Raw genomic sequence first — 17703 nt, forward strand, 5'->3', positions numbered from 1 at the left:
AGCAGCGAGGCAAGCAACGGAAACAACATCAGAAGCCTGCTGAGGCGTTAATGACGGGTTTGAGCCCCTCTTCAAGTCCCTGGTGTGACCCATTTGGTATTATGTGTCCCCCTCAGGCCACCTGACCTCAAGGGCACCCAAAAGGGGCAAGTGACTTCTTCAGAGATAAGACTGTGGCACTTTGGACTCTTTGGCTTGGAAACAAAGAGGGGACATCACTGTGACTTCTAACATTATGCCCAGAGAGAAGCTCGTCTCCTTCACTCACAGCACACGGGCTGGGGGTCATTTGCTGGAACTGAGTGCCTGGAGAGTTGGAGAGCGGCCTAAGGTATTGGGGCTCTGTGGGCTAGAAAGAAGGCACCTGGGGGGGCATGACTGAAACATATAAAATGATGCATCAGAAGGGTAGAGTGGATAGAGGGGTGTTCTTTTCCCTTTCCCACAACACCAGAACCAGGGGACATCCACTCAAATTGAGTGCCAGGACAGTTAGAACAAAGGAAGATATTTCTTTAACCAGCATGTAATTAATCTGTGGAACTCTCTGCAACTCAATCTGTGGAATTTCCCACAGAATGTGGTGATGGTGTCTGGCCAAGATGCCTTTCAAAGGGGACTGGACAAATCGATGAAGGAAAAGTCCATCACAGGTGACATGATGACTGGATGTAGTCTCCAAGTTTTGGAGGGAGCCTGGCCCTGAATGCAAAGCACCAGGAAACAGGTCTCTTGTCTTCTGCACCCCTAAGGTGGGCTCCCGCGAGATGCAGAAAGCTGGACTAGATGGGCCCTGGGCCTGACCCAGCAGGGCTCCCCTTGTTCTTAGTCAGGATGGAGAAAAGAAGACCCTTCTTCACACAGCATGTAATTAATCTGTGGCTTTTTCCTAGGAGATGGTGATGGCCACAAGCTCAGATGGCTTTAACAAGGGACCAGATGTCTGTCACTGGCCACAGGTCATGCTGGGCTCTGTGCTGTGTTCCTGTTCAGTGATCTGTACCTTTGAATACCAGGCACAGGGAGGGAGGAATGCTGGCAGGAGAGTCTGCCTCTCCCAGATGCAGCTGTGGGGCACCTTGAAAAAGAGGGTGTTGGACTGGATGGGCCTCCTTGGGCCTGATCCAGCAGCCAAGCTGCTCTTATCTTCCCACCCTCTGCTGTCTCCCATGTGTCAGTGTCTTGATTGCAGGCCCTTGGGAGCAGGGACCCAAAGGTACACTGCTCCAGGTGCACTGCCGATGCCTTAGGAATATTGTCACTATCTTCACTTCCTTCCTCAGAGCCACACAGCTGAGCTGTGGGACTGAAGCAGGGTGCAAGCCTGCCAGGACCCCCCCTGGGGTTTTTCTCCCGGGTGGGGTTTCTGACCCATGCCTCTTCCAACAGGTTTTGCCAGTCCAGTCCAGAGTGCTGGTGGTCACTGAGAGGAGGGTGTCCCCTGGTTGTGAGTCCAGCCCAGCTGAACACTCCCTGACTCTCCTTGGGTCCAAAGGAGGCAACTGGAGCCCCGCCTGAGATCCCCCACGGCACCCCTTCCTGGCAAGTAGCTGCCTCCAGCAAACTCCATGGCCCCAGGACTGACTGCAGGCAGTGGTGAGGCCTGGCCAGGGAGGGTCCCTTTGCAGTCCTCCCCCCACATATTATCTGAGCAGGCTCCTGCTAGCATTCCCCAGGTTGCTCCCATTCTTTCCAGAGCAAAGTCCTGGCTGTTTGCAGGGCAGAGCTACCCGACACCCTGCAAAGAGTGAGGGAAGAGGAGGGTTGGCTGCCTGTGGGGCTCCCCTGGGGCTCCTGACAGAGAGAGGAGGGGTGGAAGTGCTTCTCTAGCATAGCCTCCTAGAATGCGGGGGAGGGGGGAACCTGCTGGCCTCCTCCTCCTGGGCACCTGCCTTCATTGGCAGCTGCTTCCCATGGCACGCCCCGGAATCATTGGCAGCCCACAAGGAAGAGTGCAGCAGGGGGGAGCAGCTGCAGCTCTGGCTGAGGGTCAGGCCAGCTGTCTGACAGGGGCCTCCAGGCAAGGCTGCCCCACTGACTAGGCCTCCATGGAGCGTGCATGGGGTGATTTGCTGCAGCCCTGCACAATTTTCCAAGGGCTGTTTTTAGAGTGGGCACTCTGCCTGGGGATCCCCTGCAAAAAGGCTGACCGTCTTCTATTCTGCCCTTCCTCCCAGGAGGGCAGGGCAACTGTCCGTCCCCCCTTTATCCTCGGAACAACCCTGTGAGACAAATTAGCCCAACAGAGTGGCTCATCCAGGTTTCCGAATGGGGATTTGATCACAAGTCTGACACACTAACCACTATGCAGTGCTCCCTCTCATTAAGTCAATCAGGACTGCAATGCAAATTGCGAAATGAAAAACAATTAATTGTGTCTTTTTTATTCAGATGCCTGTGTGAGTCATCATCAGTATTTATAGACCACTTTTCAACAAAAAGTTCACAAAGCGATTTACAAAGTCAAATAACTGAATGGCTTCCTGTCCCCAAAGGGCTCACAATCTAAAAAGATGCAGAAGAACATCAGCAAACAGCCACTAGAAAAGACACTGCTGGTTGAAGAGGGACAGTTGCTCTCCCCCTGCTAAACGGAAGACATCCAACCCAGTGCTCTTTTCCTCATCTGCCTGGCTTCTTCTTTCCCTGACAGAGCAGTAGTGCAGGAAACCCCACTGGGATGCAGTGCACACCCCAGAATCCGTGAGGGGAGGGTGGCCCAAGGGAGCTTCCTTGGAATGGTTCAGCAGCCCCTAGAATAGCCCAGCCGTTCCAGAAGGGCCAGAGGCCAAGGGGCAGCTGGGGCTTCTGTGTGTCTGTAGCAGTGCCGACTGCCAGAGTTGCCACATGCCCCCTTGTTTCTCCAGCTGAACAGGGTCGGAAGGAAGAATTTCCCAGGGGTGGACATGGAGCACATCTGGAGCTCATATAGGCCCTGCTGAGCCATGAGAAGCAAGACCCCAGCAGGGTGCCTGAGTGCAGCAGTGCCTCCCTGGGAGGGCAGCACTCGCATGCAGAGCCCAAAGAAGGCTGCAGGCACGATTCGCTCAAAGGCCCAGTGCGGGTGACCAGTGCAGGTGGGCCTGCTGGGTGGTTTTGCTCACTCAGAAGGGCCCCGTTTCTTGGGCTTCCCACTGTTCTTAGGAGCCACCCTCACCCCTGGGATTTTCCCACAGGCAGAGGAATCCAGCAGCGATAGCAATGAGCAGCTCTGGGATATTTCCATCGGGGCCAAAGTGCTTGCCCCTGAATGTGAAGGTGGCAGGAGAAGAGCGGATGCTCTGGAGGGGGAGAGAGTCCAAGTCTTGGCTCCCCCTGGCACCTCCAACTCATCATGAGACTCAGGGTGCAATCCTAACCCCTTTCCAGCACTGACATAAGGACGATGCACCTCTGAGGTAAGGGAACAAACATTCCCTTACTTTGAGGAGGCCTCCATGAGAGACACCCAACTGCAGGATGCAGCACATGTCCCAGTGCTGGAAAGCACTGACATAAGGGGTTAGGATTGCGCCCGTACCTGGTCAACCCTGCCCTTGGCAGCGATGCCCAGCCCTAGTGCAATGTGGGACCACTCCAAAGCCCCATTGGATGCCAAGGGATACTAACTTGGGCTGGTTCAGAACCTCTGCCTTGGTGCATGTCTTATGTCTCCAAGGGCAGGGCTGTCCTTGTTAAGGCAATCTAGCAGATTGCCTCCTCTAGCAGCGAGCTATGCCTCCTCCAGCTTCCTTTCCTTGGGTCTTACAGGTGAGACACCCTCTGCATTCCACAGTTCCCCCAACACAGCAGTGAAGAGAGCCTCCTTGGAAGCATTTCAGGCTCCTATCAGGCCTCCCCTTGATAGCACTTGCCTGGCCTGATAAGCACAGCCACAAGTAGGCCTGGCCAGGCCTCCCCTGCATTCCTGGAAGCGAGATGAAATGCTTGGCATGCAGATGGAGATGCCTGCCCCAGGCAAAAGCTGCCTTACTCCTTCCCTTCTCCTTCCCATCCCCAACACGTTGCCCTCACCTCCACTCTCTACCCCTGCAGGTGCCAGCTTGTGGTGTCCTGGAGCAGCTGGGGTGCACAGTGAGCAGAAAACATGCCAACCACCCCTGCAGTGAGCCTGACCTTCTGACCCTGGCTGGTGGGAGTGAATGCCTCTTTCTTGCCCACCCTGGTCCAAGCTTCAGTTGCCCGGCAGGCAGGCTCACTCCTCAGAGGAATACCACCTCCTCCCCTTTGCAGTAGCAGATGTGGGCTGAAGGCGAGGGGACATTCACAGAAGTGGGAGAAGCCTAAGAAACAGAAGGGGTGCAGGTAGCCAACATGGGAACAAAGCGCCTGTCCTGCAAGCTAGCCTGACCCCAGCCCCTTCTGCTGCCCACAGATGAGGCCACTCTCCTCCCCCAAACCCCTGATATGGACCTGGCAAGAACGGAACAACCACGGAGATCTTTTTGGGAGTCCTGAGATATGCCAGGTCAGCCACTTTGGGGCCACAGGGGCTCTTCTACTACACCTTCCCCAGCTGGTTTGCCAGCAAGTGAAGCTGTGCTGACCAGAATGAACACTGAGGGCAGGATCTGACCAAGTTGGCCACTGTGGACATACTGCTGACCACTGCTCCCAAGATGCATAGTCACGCAGAGCAAAGCTCAGCAAGAAGTTCCACAACGATGTCCTTGCAGAATGTCTGGAAGTGGCATCATGACACAGTTGTGCTGCTGCGCGGCTGCCAAAGGGGTCTGCGCACTAGCCCCTTTTGCCACTTAGCACAGTTTTGTGCACTGGCTCAAGCCACCTTTTACATGGAAAGGTGCCAGTTTTACACAGAAAGGTTACATGGAGACATGTGCGCAGACCTGTGTTGCGATGCCTCGCCTGGGCACAGGACAAGATCCAGCAGCAGCTGCGTGCACTAAACATGCATGTGGACCCAGAATGGTACAGCCCTGAGCCCTGAGCTTGTCACCCAAGCTTGTCACCCAAGATGTCATCTCTCTGGCAGGGGCTTCGGGTTGGTGTGCTGGAACTGGCGGTAAAGTGTACTCTGTGGCCTATGCCCCGCCACAGGAAAGTGAGTCGGGGGAGCCTTCCCAGTGTCCCTTCCTTCCCTAGAGTTGTCTCCTCTGGTTTTTTAAATTCTTATGCTAGCTCTGCTGTCAGCATCGTGTTTTGCTGACTGTTCATCTGGGTTTCGCAGCTTGGCCCTCCCACGTCTCTGGGTCGTGTTGTTGTCCGCAGCACATCTGTCAACAGAACTGGAATGGCAATGATGGGGCGGTTGTTGCCCCGGCATCCAAGCTGTATCCTTGGCCGCTCACACTGGTTTCCGAAGTATAAGATGTTACTCTTAACTGGGCATAATTTGGGCTCAGTTGTGCCCCAAATGCACTGAGCTGGACCTCCTGATCGGGGGAGGGGGACCACCTCTTATGATGTGGTAGCATCAGAAGCCACCTTCTACCACTGAGTCAGACTCCAGATCCACCTCTGTCGCTCACTCCTGTCAATAGGCAGCTGTGCTCCAGGGATCTTCCACCAGCCGGAGATCTTTGGCTGCCTGACCTCGAACCTCCTGTGTGCAGAGCAGGCACCCTGCCCTGGAGCACTGGCCTCTCTCCAAGTTATTTCGGTCCCTACCGTGTGTGTGCAGAGGGGGCCTTGTGCCTCCAGGGAAGGCTGTGCAGCAACAACGCCTTATCCAGGCATTCTGGAAGGGGGGGAGAAGCGTCAAGTGGCACATCTGCTTTCCGAAGGCACCAGCAGCCCTGCTAAGTGGCAAGGAATGCCGGAGAAAGCAGCCTGGGGGACGGGCAGGCGGCCTAGGCAGGAGCGCACTCCCCTCCTCCCTTCGCGGCCAGGCTTTCCTTCAGCCCAGGAGCTTCGGAGGGACCCCTGGCGGCCTGAGAGCTGCCTGTGTCCGTGGCCTTTCAGTCTCCGCTGAATGGACCTGGCAAGAACGGAACTACCAGGGAGCTCTTTCTGGGAGTCCTGAGATGTGCCGGTCCGCCACTCTGGGGCCACAGGGGCTCTTCTGCTGCACCTTCCCAGCCTGCTGGCCAGCAAGCGAAGCTGTGCGGACTGAGGGCAGGATCTGAGCTAGCTGGCCACTGCGGTCATGCTGCTGACCACTGCCTGCGGCCGGGCGGGCTCCCCGGGCGCACCCTCCGCCCGGCGCAAGGCCTCCAGAACAGCCTGGCTGAGCTCCGGCTGGGCCAGAAGCCGCCGGGTGAGCGCGGGCAGGGCGCGACCGCACGAGCCCTGGAGCGCCGCTGCTCGTGCGGGGCGGCCGAGGGCAGTGCTGCGAGCACAGACCCCCTCGCGGGCGGGCGGGCGGGCGGCGCTCGCACGTGCTCAGAGGCGCGCTCTGGGCGGACTGCCCCGCAGGGCCGGAAGGGGCGCCGGCGCCGCTCTGGGCTCCCGCCTTTCCGGCGCGAGCGCGGGCGGACTTCCGGCGCGCGGCTTCCGGCCCGGTTCCCTCCGGCGGCGAGGATGGCGGCGGTGCGGGGCCTGCGCGCGGCGCCGAGGGCTGCCGAGCCGGAGCCGATGGAGGTCGAGGAGGGCGAGCGGCGGGAGGAGGAGCCGCCCTCGGGGCGCCGCTCGCTGAGGGAGCTGCTGCCGGTAACGCAGCGCTCGCCGCGGAGGGGGCCCGGCCCGCGCCAGCCAGCGGGCGGGCGGGCGGGCGGGCCGGAGGGCGGGCGCGGGGCCGCGGGCAAGCCGGTGACCTCCCCCTTCCTCGCAGGAGGCCGGCAGGCGCTACGAGAACAAGGCCGGGAGCTTCATCACCGGCATCGACGTCACCTCCAAGGTGCGGCGCGGCGAGCTCCGAGGGCCGCGGCTGGGCGCGGCAGCCTCGCGGGGCCGGCCGGGGTGGTGGCGCCCCGAGGGGGAGGGAGCCCCGGCGCCCCAGACGTCCTGCCGGGCCTCCCCAGCGAGCTCTGGCCCGCTCTGCCCGCCTGCTGGCACTGCCCCCGCAGGGAGAGTGGAGGCGGCCTGGGGAGGCGGGGCGGCCGCTGCGGGAGACGCGCCTGGAGCGCGCCCGAAGCGCGAGTGTCCTGGAGGCTGACGCCCCCCTGGCCTTCCTAGGAAGCCATCGAGAAGAAGGAGCAGCGGGCCAGGCGCTTCCACTTCCGGGCAGAGGCGAGTCCTTCCCAGAGGCACGTGGCGCTGGACCGAGACGGCATGAAGAGAGGTGCGGGAGCGGGGCTGCCGCCTTCTGGGCAGAGCCTGCAGCTGATGCCAGGCCTGGCTTTGCCGGGCGACTCCACCTCCTTTGGTACTTGGACTGTGCTGTTCGCCAGCCCCTGTTCTCCCAGGGCCTGCATGGCCGCGAGGCCTTCGCCGTGGACCTTGTGCGTGGCGGAAGCAGAGGGAGGATGGGCTGGTGACAATCCACTCTCGGTTGCTGCCCGTTTCCCTTCCAGCAGCGCTAAAAGGGATGCTGGCTTCCTTTGCAGCCGTCCCCAAAGTACGACTGGACACCGTCTACGTGTGTGGTGTGGACGAAATGAGCACCCAAGACATCTTTGCCTACTTCAAAGAGTACCCCCCTGCTCACATCGAGTGGCTGGACGACACATCCTGTAAGTATTCGGAGGGCTTCTGGACTCCCTGCAGGTGAATCCTGGGCATCCAGAGGGACAATGTTGGCATCTTCCTCCCCTGTTGAGGTGGAGCAGTGTGAAGGAGTTCTCGCAGGGTTCCTCTTGGGCCACTTCCCAGTGCCAAGCAAGGAGGATTCTCATTCCTGTCTTCTTTCGTATTGCCTTTGAGACTGTGAGCTTTATTGGGGGGGGGGGGGCAGAGAAAGTTTGGTAGGCCCCACATAAATAACTGACTGCATACTGCAGTAAAATCTACAGTTCTGAGGCACTAGCTCTTCGTTCCAAAAGCATCCTCCATAGCACACAGTTGCTGCCGTGCAGGACACACAGGCCGCAGGTCACTGGAGGCTGTGACTCTGAGAACAGCTCTTATCTAGTGGCAGAAGAATTCCCTCACAAGAGCTCTGCTGCAAGGCCTGAGGGGAGTTGTGCTTGGATGAGAAGGAGCACAGCCCATCGTGCTGGTGGCAGGAGGGACTGAACGGGACCAGACTGGAGGCGACAACCTGTTCCTGCATTTGTAGCGGGCTTTTCTTTCCCCCTTGAGACAAGCTGTGGCCATGCTGGCTGCTTCCCTGGATGTGAGGCTATTGAGTCACTCCACCAACAGGGCCTCTGCTTTCTTTCAAGGCAACGTCGTCTGGCTTGACGAAGTGACTGCGACGCGAGCACTCATCAACATGAGCACTATGCCTGAGGAAGGAAAGATGAAGCTTCCGGTCGACAGCAGGAAGGCAGCAGAGAAGCCCCAGAAAGGTAGAGGCCTCTGAGGGTGGCCCCATGTGCTACTGCTCTGAGCAGTCCTCCTCGAATGCCAGCTCCACACTGAGGAAGACAGTACGAGCTCTTGCTATGGGAAACATGAGGGCTGGGGATATGAGTCCTGCCAGGAAACTTGCCCTCCCTCAGGTCAGCCCCTCACTTGAGGGGGAAAACCAGGCCTGTGTTTGTACTTCTTTTTAGGAAAGCAGGAGGAGAGCTCGGATGACGAGACCGAAGAGGGGGAGGTGGAGGATGACCATCCAAGTGACACAGAGGTCAGTGGGGGACATTTGGGGTGGGGCCAGGTTCTTTGCCTTGTTCGCACACAGGCCATACACTGGGGGGGGGGTGTTATAAAAAAAAATGCAGGCCTTGGAAAGAAGCCATTGGAGTTTGCTCAGAGGCTATAAATTCCAGAAGAGACATGTGGGCAGATTCTGTTCTGTGGTCTGCAGTTTCATGCGATGGGATGGTAGTGTGCTGTTTGGCAGGTGCTTGATAAGGACGTCCCTTGCATGCATGAAGCTTGCAGGTCTGAAGAATGCTCGAGAAAGTTGGCTGCTGGGTCAGAGCTACAGGAGTCCTGGCTTTGCTTTCTCACAGCAGCCCTGCATGGGCCCTGGGGAAGACCCTCAAGCAGGGCATGAAGGCTCCTACACTCCCTTGCCAGGTCCCTGGCTGACTGGCTGGTTGCCAGTCTTCAGCAGCCCAGGCGAGGAATGTTGCTGGCATGGGAAGGGTGCTAGCCACCTGGTGAAGGCTTGCTGAGAAGCTTCTGCGGTCCTCTGGGAATCTGGGAGGCCAGCCCCTTCTTAAGAGTCCTGGCTATCTTCCGATTCCTCTTCTCTCCATGCTTCCAGTGCCATCACTGGCCCAGAGAGGTAGCAGAGGGACTGGAGTTGGGAAATGACCCTGTAGCAGAGTGGCATTTGGAACCCACGTCTGTGCCCAACCCACCCAACCCACGTCTGTACAGGAGCTTCCCTCTTGCTTTGGTTGCTGCTTTAGTTTCTGAATGCCTCTTTCTTTGCTTCAGATTGCCTAAGAAGGATCTGCTCTTTGCTTAGGGTGTTTCCTGAGGGTCTAATGGGTATTCTGGGTTCTGGCTGCTGCTCTGTTTCTCTGCTGGGCCTTCATGAGCTCTGGCTCACCTGATTGTTGGCTTGTACTGAGAGATGTGCCCCCCCCCTTGATGGGAGACTTCCTGGTGATGTCTCCACTGCCCTTAGAGCGCCCCTGGCAGGAGAAGCAGCAACAGTTGGGGAGGGAGCAGTACTGGGCTTGTTGGCTTCAACTCCTCCCGACTTCCTGACCCCGGCAGATGCTCTTTTCACAGCTGGACACACTCTCCCAGGCGGAGGAGGACTCCCTCCTGCGCAACGACCTCCGCCCAGCTAGCAAACTGGCCAAAGGCAACAAGCTGTTCATGAGGTTTGCCACCAAAGGTAAGAAGCACCACAGTGTGTGGCTGAGTGAGTGGCAAGGGTGGTCCGAGGGGTGGTTGTCATTTCAGAGCCTTCCACAGTGTGTTAGGCACTTTGCCTCGATGCTGACCACCTTCAGCCAAGGTGCTGGCTCTGCCCACCTTGGCCCCTTTTCGTTGGTGCTGCTGCTGCTTCCTCCAGCACCAGAAGGGGCAGGGGATAGCTTGGAGGCTGTTTGGGAGAGCTCTGGGGCAGTCAGCCTCCTCTTTGGCCAGCTGACAGCCAGGTAGGATTGCTTGATGCCTTCTTTTGCCTCTTCTGCACTCTGGCTAGGTGTCTCTTGAACTGGGGGGCGGGGAGAGCAGCTGCTCTTCAAGGACTCTGGCTGGATGCGTGTCTGTGGCTCTCCCTGCAAGGGTAGTGTAGAAACTTTGGTTGGACCCTAAAGCAGCTGCTAGAGGACCAGTCCCTGAACCCCTTCACGTGGGGTGATCTGGCATGATTGGGTCAGGCGCAGCATGGGCAGTCCCAGGAAGGTGGCTGCTGCCATGGGGAAGGGAAGAACGGCAGAAAGGGGCAAACCTTTGCCCCCTTCCCCAAAGTGGGCACCCAGGGAATTCCAGTTTCTCTACACCTGGAAGTCCTCAGTTCTGGCCATAGCAAGAAGCTGTAGTTCTCTCCTTTCTGGTCTGAGAGAATCAAGGTGGAGATGTTTCAAGAGAGAAAAAGGATGTTCTTAAAAGGAAAAATTGGGCAAATATTTTGAAAAGTCAAGGCAAAGGCAGGTCTTGAAATCAGACAACACAAAATTCTGATGCGAGTCTCCCTGACTCTTCTGCCCTAGTCAGACACGTGCACTGAGGCTGAAATTTTGCAGACACTTACTCAATAAATCCCATTGAGCACCGTAAGATGTACTTCTGAGTAAACTGCATAGCCTTTTTCTGTTAGTGGCATTCTGTCACTGCACCCCCCCCCCCGGATCTGGAGGAGCGGCTCAGCAAGGTGCAGTTAAGTCTGCTAGTGCTGGATCAAAACCTGCACCCTCTCGGTCCAGCTCTCCCCTTTTATGGGGTTCGGAGTGGAAGTGCTGAGAATATGCTTTTTCTGTGGGCTGCTGTTCTGACCCTGGAACCTTTATGCAGCCCTGTGAGTCAGCTCTGGATGGACTTGACCAGTAGGGATAGGTGTGAGCAGAACTGAGGGGGTGCCGGTGTTATTGTTCTGGGATCAGGAGTCAGCCAAACTGGTGCAGCTAATCGGCATCCCAGACAAAGCACTTCCTTTGGGCATGCCAATTACAGAAGTGTTTGGCAGGGGATGCTAGTTGATGTCAGGCCAATCGGTGGTACGTTATACAAGCCCCAGGATTTCTTATGAGGGTGGAGGGCAGGGGCAGAGGTTCTCAAACTGGGCATCATGATGCATTTCTGGGGGGCGTTGTGGGACCTGCACTGATTGAGCAGCTCAGCGGCATGAGTGCGATGAGCTGGAGTGCCATGTGGAGGTCCAGAGTGGTGGGCTGGGCTCTCTGAAGAGCTGAAGAGGGTCCACCTGCCCCCTGGACCATTTCTTGCTAATTTTGAGGCCTTTTTTCCAGTGTGACCTGGAAGTAAGTATTGCTGGTGTCATCACGCCAGTACACTGTCGCATCATCAGCACTTACTACTGGGTCCAGAGCCCGATGAGAGTGTTGCAGGCTGGGTGATATTGGGAACCACTGGTGGAGGGTGCCATTCCCCACAGGACCATGCAACTCTGGAGAGTGCCTTCTTGTCAGTTTGTTTTGGAGCCCAGTTCCAAGTGCTGGCCTGGGCTCAGGATGTCTTATGCCGTCTCTTTTTCCTGCTCACAAAGGTCATCACCTGAGGCTCTGCTTTGCCCTGCTCCCCTGCTAGTGGGTGGTCACGTCAGGCCGAGCTTTCTCGATGGTGACACCAAATTCCCTGCTCTGCTGTGGCCCTGCTTGCCATTAACTATTTTTCGATAAGCGAGCAGCTGTCTGCAGGACTGCCTGGGACCGGAGTCTGCCTAGGACCTCGGTGGCCTCTCTGACTTTCTAGCCCTCTGATTAGCTCCAGTCATTTTAACCTGATCTTCTCCTTTCTGCATGTTACTGTTAACCACTGTGGGGTCCTTGATGGTCGGGTGGCAGCGGCTCCTTGGTTTTAGTGATTAAGCAAACAATGGGTGCTGACCTATTGCGGTTGCCTCCACAGATGACAAAAAAGAGCTTGGAGCTGCCAGGAGGAGCCAGTATTACATGAAATATGGAAATCCCAATTATGGCGGCATGAAGGGCATTCTGAGCAACTCTTGGTGAGTGATCGGGGTGTGGCACATAAGAACAGCTCTGCTGAATCAGGCCATAGGCCCATTGTCCAGCTTCCTGTATCTCACAGTGGCCCACCAAATGCCTCAGGGAGCACACCAGACAACAAGAGACCTGCAAGGCTTCCTGGGAATTGTAGTTTAAGAACATAAGAACAGCCCCACTGGATCAGGCCATAGGCCCATCTAGTCCAGCTTCCTGTATCTCACAGCGGCCCACCAAATGCCCCAGGGAGCATACAAGAGAGCAAGAGACATGCATCCTGGTGCCCCCCCTTGCTTCTGGCATTCTGACATAGCCCATTTCTAGCCCATAGCACATACACATCCTGGCTTGTAACCCATGATAGACTTTTCCTCCAGAAATTTGTCCAATCCCCCTTTAAAGGCATCTACGCCAAACGCCATAACCACATCCTGTGGTGAAGAGTTCCGCAGACCACCCATGCGCTGAGTAAAGAAAAATTATGTTTTGTCTGTCCTAACTCTCCCAACACTCAATTTTAGTGGATGTTCCCTGGTTCTAGTATGCGAGAGTGTAAAGAGCATCTCTCTATCCACTCTAGCCTTCCTGTGCATAATTTTGTATGTCTCTGTCGTGCCCCCCCGGCACCTCTTTTCTAGGCTGAAGAGCCCCAAACGCTGTAGCCTTTCCTCATAAGGAAGGTGCCCCAGCCCAATAATCATTTTAGTCACTCTCTTTTGCACCTTTTCCATTTCCACTATGTCCTTTTTGAGATGTGGTGACCACAACTGAACGCAATACTCCAGGTGTGGCCTTACCATCGATTTGTTTAACGGCATTATAATATTAGCTGTTTTATTCTCACTACCTTTTCTAATGATCCCAAGCACAGAATTGGCTCTCTTCACTGCCACCACACATTGGGTCGACACTTTCATCGAGCTGTCCACCACCACCCCAAGATTTCTCTCCTGATCTGTCACAGACAGCTCAGAACCCATTAGCCCAGTGGTTCTCACACATTTAGCATCGGGACCCACTTTTTAGGATGAGAATCTGTCAGGACCCACTGGAAGTGATGTTATGACCAGCAGTGACATCATCAAGCAGGAAAATCCTAGGCTGCAATCCTACCCACACTTACCCAGGAGTAAGTCCCACTGACCATCATTGTTAAAATCATATACATAGTAGCCTATTCAAAGTACAGGTCTGTAACATTTCCCCAAATGTAGTCACATCCCATGGGAGCATGGGAGCATCAAGTCTGTTATATTAAAAATAAAATATTTAAATGAATGGGGACCCACCTGAAATGGGCTCGCGACCCACCTAGTGCGTCCCAACCCACAGTTTGAGAAACACTGCATTAGCCTATATGTAAAATTTTGATTTTTTTTATTCCAACGTGCATTACTTTACACTTCATTACATTGAAACGCATCTGCCATTTTGCTGCTCATTCTGCCAGTTTGTAGAGATCCTTCTGGAGCTCTTCACAATCTCTTCTGGTCTTCACCACTTGGAAAAGTTTGGTGTCATCTGCAAACTTAGCCACCTCGCTGCTCAACCCTGTTTCCAGGTCATTTATGAAGAGGTTGAAGAGCACCGGTCCCAGGACAGATCCTTGGGGCACTCTGCTTTTCACCTCTCTCCATTATGAAAATTGACCATTGGCACCTACTCTCTGCTTCCTGGTCCTCAGCCAGTTCCCAATCCATGAGAGGTCCTGCCCTCTAATTCTGCCTTAAGGCTCCTCCTCCCCTGAAGGCCAGTCCTATCATTCTGTAATCCCTTCCGGTTCCTGTGTTTGTCCTGCTCTCCCAGCACCCATGAGTGTTGGAGGGGATGCCTTTTGATCTTTGAGTGAGGGGCATGATGATAGCTCCATGGTCCTGACTCTCATGGCCTTCCAGGAAACGGAGGTACCATTCCCGCCGACTCCACCGGGATGTGATTAAGAAGCAGACTCTCATTGGGGACGATGTTGGCCTGGCGCCATCTTACAAACATCGCCACTCAGGTAACGGAGAAACATGTTTGCACTGCTGTGGTGTTGGCATGTGACTTTCCTCCATCAGCCTAAGGCTGTGGTGAGAATGGAGCTTCAGAGACAGTGGCAGGCATGTTTATAAGACTCATATGCTATCACTGTACACGTAGTACCCCGATTTGGGGGGGGGGGGTGTTCACAAGGAGAAGTGGCTCCCTGGCCCCTGGGTGGTACCTGTTGTCTTCCTTCAGAGCACTGAAGGGCTAAGCTGGTGGGTTGTTTCTTTCCATCTCCCCTGCCTTGCTGTAGCAAGGCTGGGGGTTGCCCTCTGCCATAACAGGGGGGCGCAGTGTTGCCACACAAGGACTGGCCGTGGTCCTGCTCTCCTCCTTCCCACCTGTCCAAAACCACCTTTCTGCCCATCAGGATTAGTCAATGTCCCTGAGGAGCCAATTGAGGAAGAAGAGGAAGAGGGAGATGATGACCAAGACATGGATGAGGACGACCGGGTGGTGGTGGAGTACAGGGACGAGCTTCAGGCCTTCAGGCAGTCCCGCGAGCGGGGGGTGCTGCAGCGGTCCAGCGCCAGCGATGCATCAGACTCAGATGAAATGGACTATGACCTTGAACTGAAGATGATTTCCACGCCCTCCCCCAAGAAGAGCATGAAGATGACCATGTATGCCGACGAGGTGGAGTCTCAGCTGAAGAGCATTCGGTAAGGCAGCCTTGGCTGATGGGCCTGCGAGGCCTGTGGAGCCCCTCTAGGCCTGACCGCTGTGGTGGCTGCCCTGAGAGAGATGTCCTTCTGGGCTTAGGGTACCTCCTCAGAACGGGAGGCTGAGGACTGCAGTTCTGAGGCCACGGAGGCCTGTCGCAAAATTGCTGGTTGCATGATTTGTCTTTCTGTATTCTACCCTTCCATCGTGTGGTCCTAGAGCAGCTCATAACAATTGAAAAGTCATCATCAGAAGACTGAATGCCAGGCAAATGACTTGCTTCTCAGAGCAGACCTTGGTGGTAGTTACCATCTCCAAAGCCTGGGGGAGTGGAGGGCTTCTGCAGCTCTCATGCTGGGATATTCCAGGCCTGTGGGCCACCACGGAGAAGGCCCTTTCCCACATGTGCACCAAGTGTGCCTCCCCAGTACTCTGAGCAAAGAATGATAGCACTGAGGAAAGCCGCCCCCGGAGGTCTTCATGGGCAGACAGTTTCATATGGCATCAGTTGCCCCATCAGGTATTGAGCCCCAGGCCCTGTTGGACTTTGTGGCCTGGCTAATGGATGCTTTCCCTAGCATCCTTCACGGCGGTAGGCTGTTTTATCTTCCAGCACCCAGCAGACACCCCTCTCTCCTGGAGAGAAGATTAGGGACTCTCTTGACCAGTTGCAATTCTGTATTTCTTGAACCATAGAAACTCCATGAGAGCAGACAGCCTGGCCTCCAGCAATGTCAGAAACCGAATTGGGAGCAAAGGGACTTCAGAGACGATTGCAGATGTGCGACTGTTATTGGAAGAAAAACGGCAGGGAGCTCCTGGCCAGCAGCAGCTGCTTGGCTCTGTGAAATCAGGTGATCAGAGGGGCTCTCCATGCCACTGGGCTGTACGTCCTTGGGGGATTGCCTTTTGTAAGCACTTTCTGGTCTCGCTGGTGCCAGTGCCAGGCCCCTCTGCCTGCTGCGATCTTAGTCTTGCTTTGAGAAGATCTGCCGTAGTTGCCAGTTCTTCTCATACCTTCTGATGGTCCACTTGGCTGTCTTAATACTGGGGGCTGGGCTGGCGAGGGTTCTCTGCTTCTGAGCACCCTTCCACTTGGAGGAAAGCGAACAAGGTTCCTTAAGTCCAAGATACGTTTCAGAATGGAGCCCCTGTATCTTGGTCCTGACTCAGTCCTCCAGCTGTCCGCAGAATGCTCTTTGCTTCTGCTCCACTCCTGGCTTGAGGTCAGGCTTTGCTGCAAAGACAGGGTATTGCCAAGAGTGGTTGGCAAGTAGAGTCAGACTCAGTGTGCGATTCTTTGGCTTCTGTTCCCAGATGTTCGGCAGAGGCTTGGCAAGCGTCCGCACTCCCCAGAAGCCCAGCAGCCCAGCAGCACCTCTGCGTCTCATCGCGAGCCTGTGTCCCACGTGCACAGTCGACTTGGCTTGCCCAGGCAAGATGTGAAAGGCCTGTACTCAGACACCAGGGAAAAGAAATCAGGTTGGTCCTAGCCAGGGAGAAAGCCCTTACCTATCCTTGTAGAAGCTGTGCTGTGTTTCAGTCAGCAGGGCCCTTGCAGGCTCAGGGCCCAGACTCTCTCAAGGCTGCTCTCAGAGAATTCTGTTTGTATGTGTGGAGCTTCATACTTGAGCGTTGGCTTGATTTTGGGCCACCACTGAGGCTCATGGGTCAAAGGCCTTTGGAAAACCAAGAGGTGACTCATTTGAGAAGCCTGCCCTGGGGCACAGGTGCCCACGCTTTCCCCCTTTTTCAGTACTGTGCTGAGAGAGATTTGTGTAAGGTTTGAGAAGCGGGGGCTGTTGCTGAGCTTGCCTATTCCTTGGTCCCAGAGTTGCTTTCCGGGAGTTGCAGTCCTTCTAAGCAGCCTCAAGGAGGCAAGAAGTGCCAGTTCACAGGAGTGGGCAGGAGGAGACAGGCAGTGATGATGTGGGCAGTGTGTTATGTGTGCACTTGGGTCAGGCAGGTTGAATGTGACTTTTCCATCACCTTTAGCTTTGCAGTTGACAGCCTGCGTTTCTGCCACTGTGGAACTTAAGGTGCTGTGCCTGTGGGAGGCTTCCCAGGAGCCCCCATCATCTGGGGAATGCTGGGCTCAGGGACATTTCTGCCTGGGCACAGCTTCATTAGTGGATGGGTGATTTGCTGGTAGGTTCCTGCCACCTGTCAGTTACAATTTCTTACATCGCTCTCTCTCTGTACATTATCAGCAAATTTATGGACACGTTTAGGATCTGCATCAAAAATCCAGGAAAAGGTCCCTGATAAAGCAGAGAAGCTGGCAGCAGCATCCCCTGAAGAGGAGGACTCTGAGCTGCAGAGGGCCTGGGGAGCCTTGATCAAGGAGAAAGAGCAGTCTCGCCAGAAGAAGAGCCGCCTCGACCACCTGCCCTCGCTCCAGATTGAGATCAGCCGGGAGAGCAGCTCGGGCTCAGACACGGAGTCGTGATGGCCCTTGGGGTGGATGGAGGAGCAGCTGCTGCCTTTTCTGACGCCTTGTGACTGCCCAAGGCGGGCAGCTGCTCGGTGTCCAGAAGGGACCCTCCAGGCAGTGTGTGGCGGCGGCGCTGTGATCGTGCTGGGAGGCAGCCAGACCCGTGTTCTTCATATTTTCATGTAGCGGCTTTTCTTTTCAAGAGGAACAGAGTTTTGCTCTTCCCATCGCAGCCAGCAGGACAGGCACTGTGGGCTGGCCTCTTCCAGACTGGCACAGGCACTGCGCTGCTGCAGTGGAGGCGGCCAGTTGAGGGCCTTGGGGGCAGGGGCAGCCTGAGAGGGCTTCTGGCCCTACGAGGAACTGTTTCCAGCAGTGGGATGTTCAGAGACCAGGCTGGAAGTGCCCACTCTGGGCGGGGGGGGGGGGAGGCCGGGGCGTGTGACGCGTGTTGTTTCCTAGTCTGTGCATAAAGTCTGT

At 55.9% G+C, this 17703-nt stretch overlaps 1 protein-coding gene across 4 annotated transcripts; it reads left to right on the forward strand.

Moving 5' to 3' along the window:
- Positions 1–5834: 5834 nt before the first annotated feature.
- On the forward strand, positions 5835–17616 carry NCBP3 (nuclear cap binding subunit 3). Of its 4 annotated transcripts, none has more exons than XM_066610729.1 (13): positions 5835–6220; positions 6734–6799; positions 7078–7183; positions 7449–7574; positions 8226–8351; positions 8559–8632; positions 9694–9802; positions 12001–12100; positions 13994–14100; positions 14497–14788; positions 15486–15643; positions 16107–16271; positions 17000–17616. In XM_066610729.1, exons 1-13 carry the CDS (start codon positions 6110–6112, stop codon positions 17236–17238), a joined length of 1779 nt encoding a protein of 592 aa, XP_066466826.1. In that variant the 5' UTR covers positions 5835–6109; the 3' UTR covers positions 17239–17616. The 4 variants fall into 4 exon arrangements, with proteins under 4 accessions (XP_066466826.1, XP_066466825.1, XP_066466827.1 ...); XM_066610728.1 differs by lacking the exon at positions 5835–6220 and adding an exon at positions 6456–6612 and having other exon boundaries at positions 17000–17615; XM_066610730.1 differs by lacking the exons at positions 5835–6220; positions 6734–6799 and adding an exon at positions 6456–6612 and having other exon boundaries at positions 17000–17615.
- Positions 17617–17703: the final 87 nt, after the last annotated feature.

Source organism: Tiliqua scincoides, chromosome 16, assembly GCF_035046505.1.
Source record: "Tiliqua scincoides isolate rTilSci1 chromosome 16, rTilSci1.hap2, whole genome shotgun sequence".
Classification (NCBI taxonomy): domain Eukaryota; kingdom Metazoa; phylum Chordata; class Lepidosauria; order Squamata; family Scincidae; genus Tiliqua; species Tiliqua scincoides.

Coding starts and splice junctions, on each gene's coding strand:
- NCBP3 (XM_066610728.1), top strand. CDS start 6,484: ATGGCGGCGGTGCGGGGCCTGCGCGCGGCGCCGAGGGCTGCCGAGCCG. Junction 7,184..7,448: donor CCGAGACGGCATGAAGAGAG/GTGCGGGAGCGG, acceptor CTTCCTTTGCAG/CCGTCCCCAAAGTACGACTG. Junction 8,352..8,558: donor AGCAGAGAAGCCCCAGAAAG/GTAGAGGCCTCT, acceptor ACTTCTTTTTAG/GAAAGCAGGAGGAGAGCTCG.